Here is a 19,570-nt window from a genome sequence, read left to right on the forward strand (position 1 = left end):
ATAACTGGGGAGGAAAGACACATTTTTAATGATACAGAGGAGGGTGATGCTAAGATGTATAAGAAATTTAAAGAAAATATAATGAGAAGGTTTAAGACTACACCTGAGTCCCATCGATTTGAAGTATAGGAATCTTAAAATGTTTGACAGTATCACTCATGTTGAATATGTGCATAAAATGTGTAATTTTATGAAAAATGGATAATAGGGTTAGGGCTGAAGGTGACTATGAAAAACTCATCTGATGGTACAGGAGTAGTTATGGGTAGTTACAGATAAGGTGAAGGTAGACACCTGTCACAACCTTTCACAGTTTTGGAGGCTGCAGTAATTGCTGATGAATATGTTGAGTCAAGGGGTGGAGCATGGCAACATATAGGTGATCTGGTCTGGTTTCCAGCTATGAATTTATCAGTACTCAGCTGACACCTACAGACTTGGAAAGAGCTGGCCCCTGGTTTGCCAGCATCACAAGGCACATTGGATGAAGGAGGACAAAGTTGAGACTGCCTAACTAACCTTCACTTTGGACAAAGAATTTGACCTTAAGTCTTCAGAAATGAAAAGCTATTGTACCAACCCAGCACTCAACCCAGCCCAGGATAGAGATAAAGAATTTACAGTAGAACCCCGTTTATCCAGTCCTCCATTATCCAGCTCTCGCAGAGGTCCAGAAGCAGGCACTCTCTCCTGTGACTGCTAGATGGCGCTGCAGCGTTGCATGTTCCCATTCTCCAGATTATCCAATCTGGTCCCGGTCCCAATTAGATTGGATAAATGGGGCTTTGCTGTATTTCTTTTTTCACATGACCATTCCTACTTCTCAAAGTAAACAATGAGCTGGGCTAATCTGCATTTGCTGTAGAACGTATTGGGCACAATAACTAATTTATTCTGCCTTTTCTTTTTTCCCCCATCTTGCCATTCTATTGAGAAGTGAATTTCCCAGTTTATAAATCACAGCTAAAAAGGTGATAATTGCAAAACTGAAATCCAGTGATCCTAAAAATTTAGGGCCCAACCTTTATAGGATTAGAGAGCTCTCAAGGACCTGATCATGCAAGGTGGTGTTTAATGTTCAGCTCCTTTCCTCTCTTCATTCTTGGCAGCAGCTACTGTGGCATTTCACCTCTGTCTCATTTCAAAGCCAAAGTAGATGCAGTCATACAGCTGGAACAACAGTCCTGTACTGAGTCTTGATTTCTAAGCTGCCAATTCAGCCAATTTACTACTGGTCAAAGGACTGGAGCAGTACAATGCTTTTCTTAGGCAAAGTATGCCGGTATCAGCAACTGAAAATACTTACTTTCTTCATCAATTTTTAGCTCTTCGTTGTTTTTGATCTTCTCTGCAATCTCTTTTTCATTAAAGCCCTTGCTTGCCAAAAACTTTATTTTATACTCGTCCCAAGACACATGGCCTGTAAGACAGAGACATATCTCAGACATGACAAATAGTCTAACATTTTAAAATCCAAACTTCTGGTCTTGTTTCTTTTGAAATCATCTGTTAAAACCCTTTACACAACTGCAATCTGTAAGAACCACATCCATTCACATTTACTCAACCACCCAACACTTGTAAATTTCATTGGGAGCAGTGATGTGGCAAAAATACCTCCCAACCAATCCTCCTCAAAGTGGACTAAGGTTCCTTTCCACAAAGGTAACGCCTGAAATATTCCTATGGTTGTCCACTCTAAGGGTCAAAATTATGTCTTTAGATGTCAATGAGAGCTCAAATGCATTATCAAGGGCAGAATTTGATCCCTACGTTATTTTTAATGGGTAGGGCTGCCTAAGGATTCAATCTGACTCAATGACAACCATTTTAAATTTCTTGTTCCTTTTAAGTCTTTTCTATTACAAAACTAAGCAGCTTCCCAGAGAGTGATCAAAGATCTAATAGCTACATTTGTCTGGTTAACTATACTGCTTTTGCCTTACAGTGTTATCATTGAATCTGCTCTCTTTAAAGAAATCAAAGTAAATAAAACACCAACTCTAAGGCCCTGACAACCCTGGGGAATTTTTTTTAAAATTTCCGACCGTTGCCAACACCAGCACATCTCAGCCAGCATTAGTAATGTTGGAAGCCCCAATACTGATATGCATTTTTAAATACAGTCAATTAGACCTGCCCTGAGCAGGGTTACATGATATACATGACGTTAAAAGTAACTGTGGGAGCAAACGAGAGCTCCCAATATTACTAATGTTGGTAAAGCTGAACCAGAGACAGCAATCATAGAAAATATTCAGAAAGTTTCTCCTAGTGTAGTCAAGTCTTCAGAGAAAAAAAATCCTCTTTTGTCCTCCCCAATGAATGATACAAATGTAAGGATGAAACTGGTCTCATGGACTTCAAAGGGACTAGGTCTAGGGTTTGGCCTACGATGAGTGCTTCAGAGCCACTAAATGTGCAGCCCATAGTCAGTTTGACCTCTAGCTATAATGTTTTGAGATGCCCTAGAATGACTATTTCACAAGATAAATGTTGTTCTCCTACCATCGCCATCAGGGTCCACAGCTCGGAAATGCATTTTGTTCTCTTCCACAGCTTCCTGGAAATGCTCTTCTGTCTTCTCCATGATCCAACGCTGCATCTCTTTAGCGCTTATTTTTTTGTCCCTATTAATATCTACCCTGCAGAGGAAGATATGAGAACAGTTAAGAGTCCAAAAATAACTCAAAACACTAGACATGTCACTTCACTGCCCACTAACAAGAACAGAAGACAGTTAAAACAGAAGTGAGATGGTTCAGTTTAATTACAGAAAAAAATTATATTGCTCACTACTTGAGTAATGTATTATTTAACACTGAGCCACTGACTAAAGAGTAAACATTTCAGAGACAGCTATAAAGTTACCTGGGAAGTTAAAAATGGCTAAATGTGAAGTCTGAATAGATGAGTGGGCAGAATGAGACAAACTCCCTTAATAGGATCAGTTATTTTCATTTTAAGATTGTTTCTTTCACTGTTCAGGACGGCCATCATGTTTTAAGTACGCCACGCTGTTTTCCTTCAGTTGCAGCAGTCAGCCTTTTTGCTCTTCTCAAATGAAGAACAATGTTAGTGGGACTGCCCAGTGAAGTAAGGTGCTTAATTATCTTTCATTATCCTGTAAGTGGGCAACATCTACCCAAATTTAAAAACAGCAAAGTTTGTTTTTTTTAATAAAGAAATCACAGACAGTAATACACTGCATGGTCCATGCTATGTTAACTCTACCTTTCCTAAACTTAAGGTTTAATTATTGTTTCTGATTTTTCAACTTGCTTGCTACTGTAGACTCTCACTAGTGCAGATGTCTCAGCATCTTTTACTTCTTGCTTCCTTCTAGACCCTTTCTTCCTCTGAGTTCACCTCAATATCTCAATTCAGTGTACTTCCAAACTTGTCTCCTGCTGGCTTTCAGGATCTAGCACTCTGCCCCCCCCCCCCTTTTTTTATTATTAAATACATTAACTCTCCCTCATTTACTGGGAAGATGAGATTCCCCTTATGTTTAACCATTTATTAGAAAAAACTATAGTCATTAAGAGAAAGAAAATAAAGTGAAAAACCTTGGTGCATGGGCCTCCAGAAAGGTTTCTCAATTCCTTTAATGCTATTGTTGTAACCTTAAAAGATATCCAGAAGGTCTTCTAACGATTATTTTTATCCCTTGATCTGTGAAGAAGACCTTTGTTTCTACATGTTTATAGGATGGTTGACTGAAAAGTGATCTTACAAAAGTTTAAGCTGAGGTAATGGACATCTGCGCCCTGTGAGTCTCGCCAGTCAGATCTGCTTTCCTTTTTTAGGACAAAGACGAGATATTTCTATGTTCAGTACTGCTCAGGTGCAGAACCATAACCTATATTACATTCTGTCTCATTGACCAAATTGCAAGATATGTGCTAATTGTAAAGTCTGTTGGCAATGATGGATAAAAGAGCAAGAAGTTTGCTCAACTTTTAGAGAACAGATGAGACTTCACCATTGACAGTTAAAATAAATCATATTTCAGTTGAGCAAATTTAATATATCATGAAATGAAAATAAGTATGATCACCCAAATGTCATTTTTAGAGTCCCTTTTCTGAACACAACATCAATAATCCAAATGTAAGTGAGCATCAAAAACAGAAAAGACATTTTGTTGACATTTAAGAACCTATTTAAAGTATACCAAAACCACCCATGTTAAAATTTTAAGAAGCGCATACAGGCACAGGCTTCACTTCATCTTTTTATCCGTTTGCATCACTATCTTAAGACTTCCGAAATTTTATCATTGAAACTTAGGTTATTTAATACGTTCCTCCACCTTTAAATGTCAACTCAAATGTTACAGTTAGAACAACCCAAACATCTGATCTTTTTAAATGTTCATCTGTATTAAAAAGTGCAACATTAAAGTTTTTAAATACTGTATTATTTTCTCACAATGTAAGTACATGCACACATGGAATATCAGACTCACTGTGGCAAGCAGTAATTTACAGCAGACAATAGTAAAATATGTTCATCACACTTGTCCATACATTATAGTTAAGCTATCCAAGTAATGATGTGTGTGATATTTTGGTTCTGAATAAGTAACAAAATGGCAACAGAAAATGTTATCCTTAACTTTGACACCTCTCAATTGCAGTAGACCAGATCAGATGAGAAGCCTACAGTCACCTCACATGACCTCTATCCACTACAGAAATTTAATAATGGCTCCCAAATAAGACTGCCCATTTAGTGATTGTAAAAAGGCAGTCTTCTTGCATTTGCCTCTATCTAATGGTCCATTGACCCATTCCTCAGTTTTCTATATGTTATTGCGTTTATTCACCACTGTGTTCCCAAGAATCATCCAGATGTATTGATTGATTCAATGAATTGGTACGCCCAGTGGTAAGGCTGGCCATATTCCTTTGACATCTATAAAGCATCATATTTTTTAGGCAAACAGTGCACTTACCACTGTACAGAACAAGACATGGTCTTTGCTCTGACCTTATAATCTAAGAGGCAGAATGGACCATCAAAATAATAGTGTGTAGAGATATCTTATTTAGAATGGACTATTGAAAAAGATTTCCAGTAATAGTAATGAAAGGTTAGCTACTGGGTAACATGGGGCTAAAGCTGTACAAACAAAGCTGACAAATGAAGCTAGTACAGCCTACAATTCATGAATATTTAAGTAATAGGGAAAGTTTTGCTAAGAGCTCTGAGAAGACAGCAAAGTGGTCAGCTAAAGGGGAAAAAAACCAGATGTTAGTTCAGAAATACTGTATATTCCACAGAACTGTAGCCTACATGATCTTAGAGAATTTAAGCTTCCATGTAAAGTGAACAAAATATACAGAAGAAATACAGCTCAGCGTAGACATTCCTCAGTTATCTCTGGGTAGAAAATGCCTGATGCAGGATGATAATCTTTCAACACTTTGCCATGTATCAGCTCTGATAAGTACATTGGTTCCTCTTGTTCAAGAAATACCATTAATATTACAGCAAAAATTAATGTAGCATTTCATAAATTCTGTAGAAATCTCTCCAAGGAATTGTTTCCAGAATAAGTCGTCAGACTGAAACAGCCTTCCTCTGACAATAATCCTTTCTGAGTTCTCAACAACATAAAATACAAGATAAAAGATCTTACATTATAGTTCACTAAACTGTGTGCTTTTTCCACAAGAAAATTACAGATTTCCAAAAATAGATGGTAGCTGCTGCAATATGTGACAACTGTGCCATGGTCTGAATGCATTTTAGTGACATCCAGAGTAATTCACAAAAACTGTTACAAAATACCATTACACTTAATAAGCAAGTAAATCCAGTCAAGGTTAGCACTCTTAACTGGTGGCAATAAGTTTAGGTATAATAGGGATATTCAGGGAGTACACCTGTATCATATTTCATTATCTATGCACAGCAAAAATAGTTAAGAAATATTAGTATTAATGTTTATATCAGGCCTTTAAAGATAAACACAGTATTTCTGTTAAAAGGAACAAGTGTGGCCTTATTATAGGTGTCCCATAGGAGAAGGCTTACTTACAGAAATCCAGTTTATTTGTAGTAAATCAAGCACAGTATTGACCAAAGTAACATAAACCAGCCACCCAACTGACAGTTATCCAATGGCCTACATGAAATGAGCTATTTTCCACCCGGTAGGAGTCCACATCACAAACCACCACAACTGGACCTTTGTGGCAACCTCAGCAGACAGGTCAATGACTGAAAGGAGATTGAACTCCCTTCTCGGAACTAGAGTCCATTCCCCACATCAGGTTTCCAGGCACACTGACATAGCCATTTGGGGAAGACTGTACTGCTCCTGCTGTATATATTAAGATTGTCAGGCTAGCAATTTCCATTAGCTCTAAATATACAATTTGTTTAAGAACAAGACTATTCCCGTTGCATACAGATAATGAAAACCAGATTCAAAAGGTAATATTTAATAATGAGAACAATGTAATTTATTTACAGTTAAAGTGACATACAAGAGTTTGCTAGACTACTTTTTTAAAATCACTAGATGCAGCACACTTTAAAAAGACACAGATCATGACAAATAGGACACAACTATCAAGGTAGGTAAGGTTTTTTGCTAAACAACCCATCAAATCTAAAAGTCCAACTTTATAACAACAAGCAAGCTAACATCCCCTGAGCTTCATTCCACTTTCAGTATAATTGTCCAAATCTACCACTGCATGGCTATAGTCTCATCATCTGCCTTCCCCCACAAAAGGATAGGTGATGGCATTATAAATGAAAATTGGGCATAGGTATACCAGATGTACTTCAACATTATCCCCAAATTATGCCCTTTTTAACTACTACATTAAAATACTCCAGTGGTTTTGGCAATCCCCAACATAACCACTCCCCTACTTCTATTCTGAGCGATAAGAATAACGGACCTCAAATGCTATGAGAGCTTACAAGCATCACTAAAGTTCAACCTCTTCGCTTTCAGTGCTTGTTAAGAACCTCACATGCTCTGCCTCAAGAAGGACTGAGCTCAGGAGTTCCACAGGAGAAAAAGGGAAACAACCTTACCCCTACACATACTGGAAGCAGACAGGATGTAAGTTTTCTGGCTAGGGACCCCATGAATGACATTCAATTCCCAAATGTGTGTGCTTATAAGGGGCAGGAGATATTAGCAAAATATGAGCAATTAAAAGCTGAATACTCACTTTCCAGACGTGCACAGTGGTAGGTCCATTACCACATACACATCCTGACAGGAAACCACATGTACCTACATTACTGAAATGGAATTACTAAATTCAAACTACAAAACAGATTTAATTAACCAAGAAAGCCCACCCTTTACAACTGAGATTTGTGGTTTGAATTCTTTTAGAGCGGTAGCCATGTTAGTCTGTATCAGCAAAAAGAATGAGGAGTACTTGTGGCACCTTAGAGACTAACACATTTATTTGGGCATGCATCCGATGAAGTGGATTTTAGCCCACAAAAGCTTATGCCCAAATAAATTTGTTAGTCTCTCTAAGGTGCAACAAGTACTCATACTTTTTGGTTTGAATTCTGGCATCCAGTCTAGTCTATGGTAATTCATGGTATGGCCACACATTGAACACTGAACATCTTAACACACTTCTTGGCCCACCAAGTGCCCAAATACTCACCTTCTTACATAAAGATAAAAAGATAAGCAGATATGTTTATATGTTATGATGAGCTTATGTTATGTTCTTATGATATGCATCAGGAATTTCTGCACAAAGTGATCATTTTTGGCCAAGACTTCAATGACAGACGTCTTGTCAAAATTAGCCCTTATCTCAGTATACTTCCACCAGGAAACAATTCAGGGGACTTTTTATTGTTGTTTTTCGTTTTAGAGACAGATAAATATGGAGGTTTTTTGCGTTGACCCAGAAATTCAATTTAGCATGCTTTTCCCATAACAAGAATAAAAAAATATTAAAAAGTAGTTTGCAAAAAAAAAAAAAAAGACTTCATTTAACATCCAGGTTTCAGACTTTATGAAAATACCTCAAGTCTTTACAACAGGCAAGTTACTGTTTAAATCAATTAGCCGATTGGCATGTCTGAATCTTGAAGATCATACCCTCTCAGTTAATTCCCCTGTGGAACCTGACAATTCTTTAACTTTCTTTTGAAACATAATTAAAAATAAATTTGCTCTTATCACAGGGAGAAATTGAAGTTTGCTGTATCTTTCCCAATCTTTCTCAGTAACTGGACAGAGAATGAAAAGTCTTTAATACTTTAGTATCAGATTCACTTTTTTTTATGTCCCCATACACCCAAAAAAACCCCAGAAAACGCCACCGCCCCCCGATGACTCCACCAAAAGTACTGGAACAGTCTGTTTTTAATACATATTTAGTCACTACATTTAGAATGACTTTGTGCTAGCGGGACATCTTGTCTCCACTAAGTGAGAGTAGCCTCACAAACAGAAGCCAACACTGTTATGACAAGTACCTTACTCTCTTCAGTTACACAATCTTATCTATTCCAGGCTTTCTATAATCTCTGAAAAGAAAAAAAAGTTTATGAATATAATTCAAAGAAACCTAAACTGAATAGCAAGGAACACAGTCTTAGAAAACTGTATAAGCTAATATGAGCACAGGACTAGTTAAAATGCAATGGGACAAAAAGGGCTGTGCTGCATTGAACACAGAACTTATCACCATATTTTGTCTAGCACCCTGGTGGGCCGGGCCGGTTTGTTTACCTGTCGCGTCCGCAGGTTCGGCCGATCGCGGCTCCCACTGGCCGCAGTTCGCCGCTCCAGGCCAATGGGGGCGGCAGGAAGCGACACGGGCTGAGGGATGTGCTGGCCACCACTTCCTGCCGTCCCCGTTGGCCTGGAGCGGCGAACTGCGGCCAGTGGGAGCCGCGATCGGCCGAACCTGCGGACCTGGTGGGCCGCGTGCCAAAGGTTGCTGATCCCTGATCTAATACATTATAGTTTTGTTTACCTGGAGCATCTGCAGGCATGGAGCCCCTCAGCAGCCTGTGGCCGCGGTTCGCCTTCCCGCAGTTCCCATTGGCTGGGAACGGCGAACTGCGGTCACAGGGAGCTGAGGGGCTCCATGCCTGCAGATGCTCCAAGTAAACCAAACGTCCCGACCTGCCAGCGGCTTACCCTGACGGCCCGGGAGCCAAAGTTTTCCAACCCCTGAAATATAGGTTCGGCTTATGAAAGGGTCATACAGTTTTTGCTATTTTTATCTATCCATTTTGGGTATAAACGAACGGGCTAATGAACGAGTATATACGGTAATTACTGACCACAAAAATGGCAGCTACTATTTTGTATGAAAGAAAGGCTGCGTCCCTAATTAACTTGATCAAAGCACACTTTGTCTGATAAGAGTGACACCAGAGAATAACTGAAACAAGGCTAACCAAATCTTCTGGTATGGGAAAAATCATGAAAAGAACATGAAAATATAACCAATGTTTATTTTAATATATTTAAGAAGAGTTGGCTGCAGAACACAGCTGACAGATCTACTTCGGGCACAGTTTACTCTAAACACCAGTCCATTAAAGGTGCTTTAGTTGTACTTTGCTAAATATAAAAAATTCCAGGCTCAAAATTAAAGAAAAAAAAATTCTAGTCCCCTGAACTCTAGTCACTTCAGCCCTGTTGTTGGTTCAAAGACAGCATCAGTTAAATATCTAACTATTGGGTCAAGTTATCCATTTAAAAAGACAGGACCCCCCAATTGTACAAGAGATGGGAGGATGGGGGGAACTGTCTCATCACAGTTTCCCTAATCTCAATGTAAGACTAGAACTATATAAGATTACTCCCTCATACAGCAACTATTGCTTTTACCCACTTGTCTCAGAGTTTCAAATCTCTGCCTCAGTGTTTAGGTTTGAAAACATGCCTGTTTTGATAAGCGCCTAAAAGATCCAATAGTTACTAATTTATCTAAAAGAATGAGGATAGGATAAAAACTCTACCTCTGAGTTGCCTTTTCCAGAAAAGGAATAGTGTCTCACCTTGTTCCTTAATCACCCCATTAGATAACATGCTACACTTTGAGGGTACCATTCCAAGTGCAGTATAAACAGGTCCAGGAACCTTAGCTGCTGCTCATTAAAAAAGAAAAGTAATTTTTTTTTAAAGTCTTTAACAGAGGCATTTTTCTTTTCCCAAAGACTCCTTACCACTGGTCAAAGGAAGGTCATTTTTCATCTCCTAACTCAATCTTTAGGAGTACATCTGGAAAACAAGCTTCTTCTAATTCCCCGAAGAATTTGGCGAACCTTCTAATCTGATCTCATGATGGAACACAATGTGGAAAAGCACTTGAAGTAGGTCGATAATCATTTCTAAGGTCAGGACAGAGGCGGCCAAACTGCTTTTGACCTGCCAAGGCAGCCTCCATCACAACAAATAGATAAAAGCAAAGGGAGACTGAAATTTCTGATTTACAAAAGTCCCTAATCAACATCTGAATGTGCTAATCAGCTTTCAGTTTCATTATTGCCAGATGTTTATTTGATACAGTCTTAACAATAAATCCTTAATTTGTAAATAAACTGTCAGTGGAGTGACTGGTTGAACAGCAGATCAGCAATAAATGATTTTAGTTTTCAGTATAGAAGGGTAAGCCAAGATAACTATACACATTGGTTAGCATTTGAAAAATAAGCTTTGTGTTAACCCTTTCAGACATCCGCTGTTGAGAATACAGCACAGATACACCAGTGTTTTTCATTAGTAAGTTATGTTTTTAGAGCTGGGTTTGTTGCAGTGGCTAAAGAGACAAAAAGTTTTGCAAGGTTCAAGTCTACGATAAAAAAGAGCCATGATCCAAGCAAACAATTAGTTGCCAGGAACTCCCCAGTCTGATACAAACTCTCTTTAGCCTTGAGCAATCCTCTTAACATCTGTGCTTCAGTTCTTCCCAGGTTTAAAAGTAGAATAATAAGTGACCATCTCACAGGAGTGCTGTAAAGTTTAGTTAGTGATACTTAATATTGCACCTTTAAAATGCTGTATTACAAAATGTATTCCTTGTAATGATAATTAGAGTCCTGTAAATCCACAGATATTTGCTTTATATCCATTGATGCAGATATCTGCAGACCATTTTTGCAGATTGGATGCAGATACAAATTTTGTATCTGCGCAGGGCTCTAATGACAGGGGTGGTGTCATTACAACACACCACAGAACTATCCTGCTCCCAGGAATTACAAATCAGACATTTCATGGAGTAGATTGCTTTGTTTGGCAGGGAGAACGGAGTGCTAAATGAGTACCTTAAAAAAACAACAACCCTCAATGGAGCTGCATTGACAGAAGAAGCAACACCCTGTTTTCCAAGTTAAAGAACAGAATTGCTGCAGAGAAATATCTGGGGAAATTAGCAGTCTTCAAAATTGCAAATGCATAGTCACCTCCATCCTTGCCAGATACTCAATTATAAACTGTTCCAATAAAAATGGATTTCAAAGCCTCCCTGCCAATTCCAGCACAATTAAACAAAATGAAAAAACGTCACATATTCAAGATCTTTTTTTTACTGCCACCAGAATTACCTACAAATATTAGAAGTACCAACTCAGTCTACACTGTTATAACAAATAAACCCACAGTTGCAAAACACAAAGAGAAGCAACTCTGCCATCTAGTGGTAGTGACAATTCACTGTGTTTTTATTCTTCATATGTTCTAGTCTTAAAACTTACACAAGTGCACTTTAGTGCACTGATTTACATGTCTGCTAACATAGGAATTGATCTAGTTATTGATTTAAGCCTCTCCTAATAGAATGAAAGGTGCTTTATAAACATACAAAAAGTGGGCATATTTTTATGCTTAAATAGGATTTAATTTTGTTTTTGTTACATTAGAATAAAAGCCCATCTATTCTGAGGAACTTCAAGTAATGATGTTTAGCATGATGTCATAATTTAAATATTATACCTTATCTTTCATTATACTTCCCTTTCTAAGCTCTGGGGAGTTGCCTACATATGTTTAACTGCAGCAGTAACAGAATTTTGTAAGCTCTTCAGGAACACATGAAGAAAGGGAGAGAAATTATTTCAGTTTATAAATACTTGGGATGGACCAAAATACCAAGGTGACAGGAGTTATTTAAGCGTTTAAACATGTAAAATACAAAAAAAAAAAAAAAAAAAAAGAGTCAGACATAGTATCAACTTCAAGGGGCTTTTGAACAAAAAGTGACTATGTGCTGTGAGAAAGTGAGCTTTTTGCTGAGTTTGTCCTTTTTCTTTAGTCCTGATTCTCTCCACAATATTTTCTTTTCCCCTGCTAGTATTTCTGTGGATCATACCAGAAGGGAAGTAAGTGCAGGCCCAACAGCAGCCCTAAACAACATATACTTACTCATCGATTAAAACTGAGTAACAGAGAAATGAAGTGACTTGCCCAAGGTCACAGTGCAGTCCCGTGGCAGCGTCTGGAACAGAACCCATGTTTTCCCATTCACAGTGCAGTGCCCTATCCTTTGGAAAATTCTACTGCACTAATGCATGAGACTAGAAAATGAGCCTGACTATACCCAAAGCACTCAAAATCCAAAAAGTAAATAAGCTGGGAGGGGGGGGGGGGAACTCCTAAATCTTTCAATTTTAGTAATCCAAGAAGTTACTTAACAGTAAGTTTTTTCATGTGGGAATTTCATTTTCTGTGGTGGATTTTACCAACAATCTAAGGCCCAATCCTGAAAGCTGATTAAAGTGGTTCTGCCTGGACACTGGAGGTGGGGAGAACCGCACACATTAAGCCCCACTGATTAATTTAAAGGATCAGAGCCTAAGTTAGTTGAATACTTCACTAACATAAATGTAATGCTTTGGTCAAGATTGCTCATTCCTCTCATTGTAATCACCCTTCAAAAAGCCTTTCAATCTTGTTTTTCAAAGAAGTTTAATGAATTGAACATCGAGGAAGGAGAGAAAGAAATATAAACGCAGCAGGATTGGCTGCATATTTTTCTTGATACACTATAACATAACTTACTTTGAAAATATGGCCATAAGCTTCCTTCTGTTCCTTCTTGGTTCAGAATCTTCATCAAACTCTTCCATCTCTTTTCCTAGAAAAACCTCTTGATGAAACTCCTTGTTAAGATGTCCATCCATCTCCATTTTGACCCCATTCAGGTGGTCTGGCGGCAGGATCTCATTCTCATCTTTGCTGTCAACCGCTTTCTCTTTTAAGGCAGAATTGTTTGCAGGCCTGGCATAGACATCCATCAGCAGAAACACAAACAGGAGGGACAAATAGAGAGAGCCCAAACTGCAGAGGAAGGCTTGTTTTGACATCATTGTTGTTCTTCTTGTCCAAAATATTAACAAATTAAATTATGGTGAAAGAGATTAAATGACCTGGAGGTGGGGGGGAAAAAAGCAGAAATAAGGAACCTAAAATTGTAAAGCTACAATTTTATTTTAAGCTCCAAATCTAAAAGTAAAAACCCAGCATATTCTGTTGGTCAACATTAAAAAGCTTATCTTAAATGACAGAAACCTGTTTTGCAATTATAATAAATGAATATTGTATAAGTAACTAGAGTAAGAAACAGGTTTAGCAAAAAAGTTTAGTGCAGTTGCAAAAGCAGTTCCAGCTACCAAAAGAAAAAAAGGGAGAGCAGTAAAATCTGAGTGTAGGGAATGTTGTGAAGTTCAATGTACATCTGTTTCATAAGAGCACATGCACAGATCAGATGACAAAGGCTGAGGCAAAATGTTACATTACTGGCATAATTCTAGCATACATCAGGCAAGTTTAAGAGATATGAAGCTACATTCCACAACCAACAGAGAAACATGGGGCTTTGCTCTGAAAAGTGTCTTATTTAACAGATTTCCTCCCTTTATAGCAGAGGTTCTTAAGCTGGGGTGCAAGATGCCCTTTCTGGGGGTGTGAGACATGCCAGATTTTTTTTTATAAGGTAGATCATCAAAAACACAAATTAAGCACAGGCATGTAAGTACAACTACTTTGTTTCATCAAACCTATGTATTTATTAACATTATACATTTTTTAACGATTACTGTAATATACAAATAAAAAATATATCTAGGTTTAAGTGGTGTGAGAATATATTTTGATTTTTGATAAGGGGTGCGAGAACATATTTTGAGAACCAAAGAGGTGCAGGCTGCAGTAAAGGTTAAGAACCACTGTTTTATAGAGTCAGAGTCACATCAGCTTGCTGCTCAGACCCTCATCCTGCATTGGGCACCATATAGGCCAGGGGTGGGCAAACTACAGCCCACGGGCCAGATCCGGCCCGCCAGCCGTTTTAATCCGATCCTTGAGCTCCTGCTGGGGAGCAGGGTCTGGGGCTTGCCCCGCTCCGGCACTCCAGCTGGGAAGCAGAGAGGCTCCCGGAAGCAGCGGCATGGCCCCCCTCCAGCTTCCCACACCCCAACCCCCTGCCCCAGCCCTGATCCCCCTCCTGCCCTCCCAACCCCTCAGTCCCAGCCTGGAGCACCTTCCTACACCCCAACTCCTCATCCTCAGCCCCACCCCAAAGCCTGGACCCCTAGCCGGAGCCTCCTCCCACACCCTGAACTCCTCATTTCTGGCTCCACTCCAGAGCCCGCACCCCCAACCAGAGACCTCACCCCCTCCCGCACCCCATCCCCAATTTTGTGAGCATTCATGGCCCACCCCTGATGTAGGCAGATGCTTGTGCCTATACAGAGTATCACTTGTGGTCAATGAAGCACTGCATAGGCATAAAACTCACTGAAGAACTCGGACCTAAGGCCCCAATCTTGCAAACACACATATACGTACATAAGAAGGGCCAATGGTCCAGTGTCCGGTCTTCCAACAGTGGCAGATGCCTGGTACTTCAGAGGGAATGAACAGAACAAGCAATCATCAAGTGATCCATTCCCTGTCATCCACTCCCAGCTTCTGACAATCAGAAGTGCTTCACTGGACAAGTATTTGCAAAATCACGACCTGAATTAAGTTTTTACTCCTTTTACTAACTTTATTTCAGTTAGCACTCCAAATCCAGTTCAACTCGGAAAGAGAGAGCTGATTCTAACCTAGAATGTGTGCCAACAACAGACTGTTTCAAGACTCTTTGTGGGCAGCACATGACCAAGTTCCCAAGAAATGTTTCTAGGGCTGGCAGGTAGGAAAGAATCTTTACTTAGAACTGAGCAAATCTGATGTGGAATCAGTGAGAAACAAACATGGAACATCACAATGCTTCTTTTTTTGTTTCTTTAAGTCATTTTTCAGACTAAAACATTTTAAATCTCAAGAGATAAAGTTATTATCAAAAGTGCATTTACTAAAACATCCTGGTAAAAGGAGATTTCGCCAATTACAGAAGTAAGTTTCAGACAGAATCCTGGTAGAGTCATAACAGTATTACAAGTTTATAATTACAACAGACAAGCTTAAGACGTTTGCTCATAGTTTTGAGGAATATCAACCATAATGTTTCAGAACTTAATACGATCACATTTAAGATCAGAAGACGACATTTTTCCTCCCATGCTCAAGAACTACACAATTAAAATCAACCTTGTAAGTTTCTGTTTGCACACCTACCTGGACAGAACTATTATTTTGACATGTGAGAAAATCCCCACCACCACCATGATACCAGACAATAATATCAATTTCAAGCATCACTTCTCCATCTGAAAATTTTGTACCTACTGTTACCAATAATCCCTAAAATTACTGTAACTGAAAGAAATTGAAAAAAGAAAATATTTTCTCTAGTTTGTTTGGCTTGTGCATTTGACATAACTTTGTGTCTAGTGAGTTTCACTATTTGTTGATAGTGGATGCCATTATCCAGCCACTGCAAGAGTGTTTACAAGTAATCACTGCAAGGAAGCCGAAACTGAAAGTAAATATCAGAGGGGTAGCCGTGTTAGTTTGAATCTGTAAAAAGCAACAGAGGGTCCTGTGGCACCTTTAAGACTAACAGAAGTATTGGGAGCATAAGCTTTCGTGGGTAAGAACCTCACTTCTTCATCTGAAGAAGTGAGGTTCTTACCCACGAAAGCTTATGCTCCCAATACTTCTGTTAGTCTTAAAGGTGCCACAGGACCCTCTGAAAGTAAATAGATAGCTATGCATCAAGAAGAAGGAGGGGAACAAGAGCCCAACAACATTTATTATTGTTATTACTCTCAGGCCCAGCCAAAAGATCTTTCTAAACATGGGGTGGGGGGCGAGAGTGAATGTTTTAATGATTTTGTTTTTAATTAAGGGAAAGCTGTTTAGAGGGCACTCTATTTTTTTAGTCAATTAAAGCTACCAGAGTCCCATCATCATGGTAAATTTAAGCAGATTCTGTTAAGGCTGATGTATTTTCATGACCATTTTTACAAGGCTGAATTGAACACGTCCATCTCGAGTTTCCCTTTTTGCAGGCTAACCCCACTTTCTACCAAACTTTGTTATTGAATCTTCACCTGCCCCATCCCACCCAATAGCTCAGATATACAGCAACAACTTGAGGAAAAGCTGTCAGCATGCACAGACTGTACATACTGTATACAGCCACTTACTCCTGGGGGAATTCTGCACCACTGTGCAGTGCAGAATTTGTGCAAAAATCAATGCTCTGTGCAGAATTTCCTTTTTCCCCTGCAGAATTGGCATTGCATAGCTGCTGGCCACCAGTAGGGGCTGCTGGACCCGGCAGATCCCAGCTCGCAAACAGCAGACACTGCTGAAGGGGGAGCCAGAGGGTTCCAGGCACTCCCTGAAGGAAGGAAGTGGTGTGCAGGGAACAAGCCTCGGATCCAGCATCAGGCTGTTTCTCCATCTGTATCCCTGAGTAAGAGTGTCTGGGCTGGGGTGCGCAGCTGGGCTCTGGGGGAAGGGGGGAAGGGGGGTACGGGTGTCTGGGCTGGGGGGGCACCTCCCAGCTGGGCTAACATAAGAACGGCCATACTGGATCAGACTAAGGGTCCATCCAGCCCAGCATCCTTTCTGCCCAGGTTCCCCACAGGGAGTGAACCTAACCGGCAACGATCAAGTGATCTCTCTCCTGCCGTCCATCTCCACCCTCTGACAAACAGAGGCTAGGGACACCATTCCTTACCCATCCTGGCTAATAGCCATTAATGGACTTAACCTCCATGAATTTATCTAGTTCTCTTTTAAACCCTCCTATAGTCCTAGCCTTCACAACCTCCTCAGACAAGGAGTTCCACAGGTTGACTGTGCGCTGTGTGAAGAACTACTTCCTTTTATTTGTTTTAAACGTGCTGCCCATTAATTTCATTTGGTGACCCCTAGTTCTTATATTAGGCTATGTTTAATTTGTGCCAGGGCTGAGCCCTGGCATCTCTAGGCTTGGCAGTTCATAGCCCTGGCACTTCTGGGCTTACTGCATCAGTTATGAAAGTAAAAAAAAATTTTGAGCCCCTCTTTCATTACAAATGAAGCACTGGGGAGGGGGTGTGGGTCCCCCTCCTCCCAAGTTGGACTCTGGGGGAGAGAGGGCACAGAAACAGGAACTGGGTTGGCATAGAGGTTTCTTTAACTCTCTATTCCTAGGGGAATTTTGTCATCTGTATTGTTACAGGTATTTTGAAATAAATTACCAAAACAATTGAAACCGGCATGATTATATAGTGTCATTCTGACAAATGAAATAGGCAGATTTTAAAATATTGTGCACGGATTTTTTTTATTTTATTTTATTTTTATTTTTTTGGTTTGGCACAGAATTCCCCCAGGAATAAGAGCCACGTGCACTAACACACAACTAGTGACAGAAGGGAGCTGGGGGAAAGGGAGCTGAAAGGAACGGACGAGAGTCGTCGAGCGACAAGGGGAGAAAGGAACCCGCTGACACCTCCAGGTCCCAGTGTTGCCCCTCCCGCCCCCTAACCCACACGGCCATCTCCAGACCCCAAGTCTCCATCCACCCTCTCCTCCCACCAGCTGCCTCAGGGTCCCAGCGCAGCTCCCCGCCCCGCCCCGCCGCGGTGGGTAGGCTCCCCCGCCCCAAACCCAGGTGAGTACAGAGAGACTCAGCTCCCTTCCCCAGCCCCTCAGAGCTCCCAACCCCAAGCGCCGCGGGGGAAGGGGGGGCTCCGCGGCAGGCAGCCCACGCCAACGCCGGTACCTGTGCGGGATGCGGCCAGGCTCCTCATGCCCAGCCCGGCCGGGCCCCTCGGTTCCGCTCCCCTGCCGACCCTCCGCCGAAACCCCCTCAGGCAGCGATTGCTGAGGGGGGGGGAGACAGGAAACCGGAAGCGTCACTCAACACTAACGCAAGGACCCCGGGGTTTCCCACCCCGCCTGAGTGGCGGGAAGGAGCCACAGCACAGGGGTGGGGTCCGGGGGCTATACACACGGAGACTTCTCTCTCCAGAGAGGAACGGACACCTGAGCAGTGCCAAGAAAGAGCGAGTTCAAAGCAGGCACCGCCAGAGTCCCCTATAAAAAAAGGACCGCAGAGTGAGCGACCATCTTGGCTCAGGGGAGAGAGCGGCCATCTTTGTTTGGGGCAGGGAGCCCCAGTAGCTATTCTTTCACTGGCAGTGGGCGGCCATCTTTGATTGGGGCAGAGAAGCAAATGTTATCTGGATACCGTTGGCAACCATCTTTGATTGGGGCCAGAGGACCCTCTATGCTGCTACCAGATGACACTGGTCAAGCTGAGATGATAATATAACATAGAAATATTAAGAAATGGAATTTACCAGCTCCCTTACTCTTCCTAACTTCCCCATTCCTACTGCTTCTCAGCCTTCCTCTACTCCAAAGTAACAACAAATAAAACAGCAAAGTGTAACTTACAAAACTCCTCATGTTCATTTACTTCTATGCCATAACCTTACCCTCTACCTCTTGTCTGTTCTGTTTCTTTCAGATGTAAGCCCTGATTGTCAATTATTTATGTGCCGTGCAACCGGACCTCAAACTACTAATGATAATCATTTTAAAAAGTAAATCTAGGAGGGGAATCTCAATAGATCCCACAAATATAATAAGAACAGGAGTACTTGTGGCACCTTAGAGACTAACAAATTTATTAGAGCATAAGCTTTCGTGGGCTACAACCCACTTCTTCGGATGCATCCGAAGAAGTGGGTTGTAGCCCACGAAAGCTTATGCTCTAATAAATTTGTTAGTCTCTAAGGTGCCACAAGTACTCCTGTTCTTTTTGCGGATACAGACTAACACGGCTGCTACTCTGAAACAAATATAATATAATCAATTTTTTTGTTTTGCAAGAGGGTGGTAACTTTTCTACCAAACCGGTACCTTAACGCCATTCTGCAGGCCTTGGTCCCCTCACCTCTGAGTTATTGCATAAGGTTGTCTCCTGACTCAGGCAGACATCACTGTGTCATGCTTAGTTCACAATGTGCAGGTTATCTTTGCCAGCATACAAGCAAGAGGGTTACTTTTAAAAAAAAAAAGTTTAGTTTCCAAAGTACAACATGGAAGTCTCCAAAAAAAATTGCCATTCCATTATAAAGCCTTCCAATTCAACCCCTGACTGGGAAGCCCAAGCTGATCGTTTCTAACTTATTTCAGAGTAGCAGCCGTGTTAGT

General features: G+C 40.7%; 1 protein-coding gene across 1 annotated transcript in view; it reads right to left on the reverse strand.

Moving 5' to 3' along the window:
- The window catches only part of SDF4 (stromal cell derived factor 4), a 40,358-nt gene extending 22,166 nt beyond the window's left edge, over positions 1-18,192 (reverse strand). Inside the window, exons 1-5 of the mRNA XM_065421180.1 lie at positions 18,132-18,192; positions 14,813-14,868; positions 13,025-13,392; positions 2,509-2,645; positions 1,307-1,420 (exon numbers count right to left, since the gene is read on the reverse strand). Coding sequence (XP_065277252.1) covers positions 1,307-1,420; positions 2,509-2,645; positions 13,025-13,332 — 559 coding nt within the window. The 5' untranslated portion in view covers positions 13,333-13,392; positions 14,813-14,868; positions 18,132-18,192. The remainder of the gene's footprint in view (positions 1-1,306; positions 1,421-2,508; positions 2,646-13,024; positions 13,393-14,812; positions 14,869-18,131) is intronic.
- Between the last annotated feature and the right edge of the window lie 1,378 nt (positions 18,193-19,570).

The sequence above is a fragment of the Emys orbicularis genome, chromosome 22 (genome assembly GCF_028017835.1).
Source record: "Emys orbicularis isolate rEmyOrb1 chromosome 22, rEmyOrb1.hap1, whole genome shotgun sequence".
Classification (NCBI taxonomy): Eukaryota; Metazoa; Chordata; order Testudines; family Emydidae; genus Emys; species Emys orbicularis.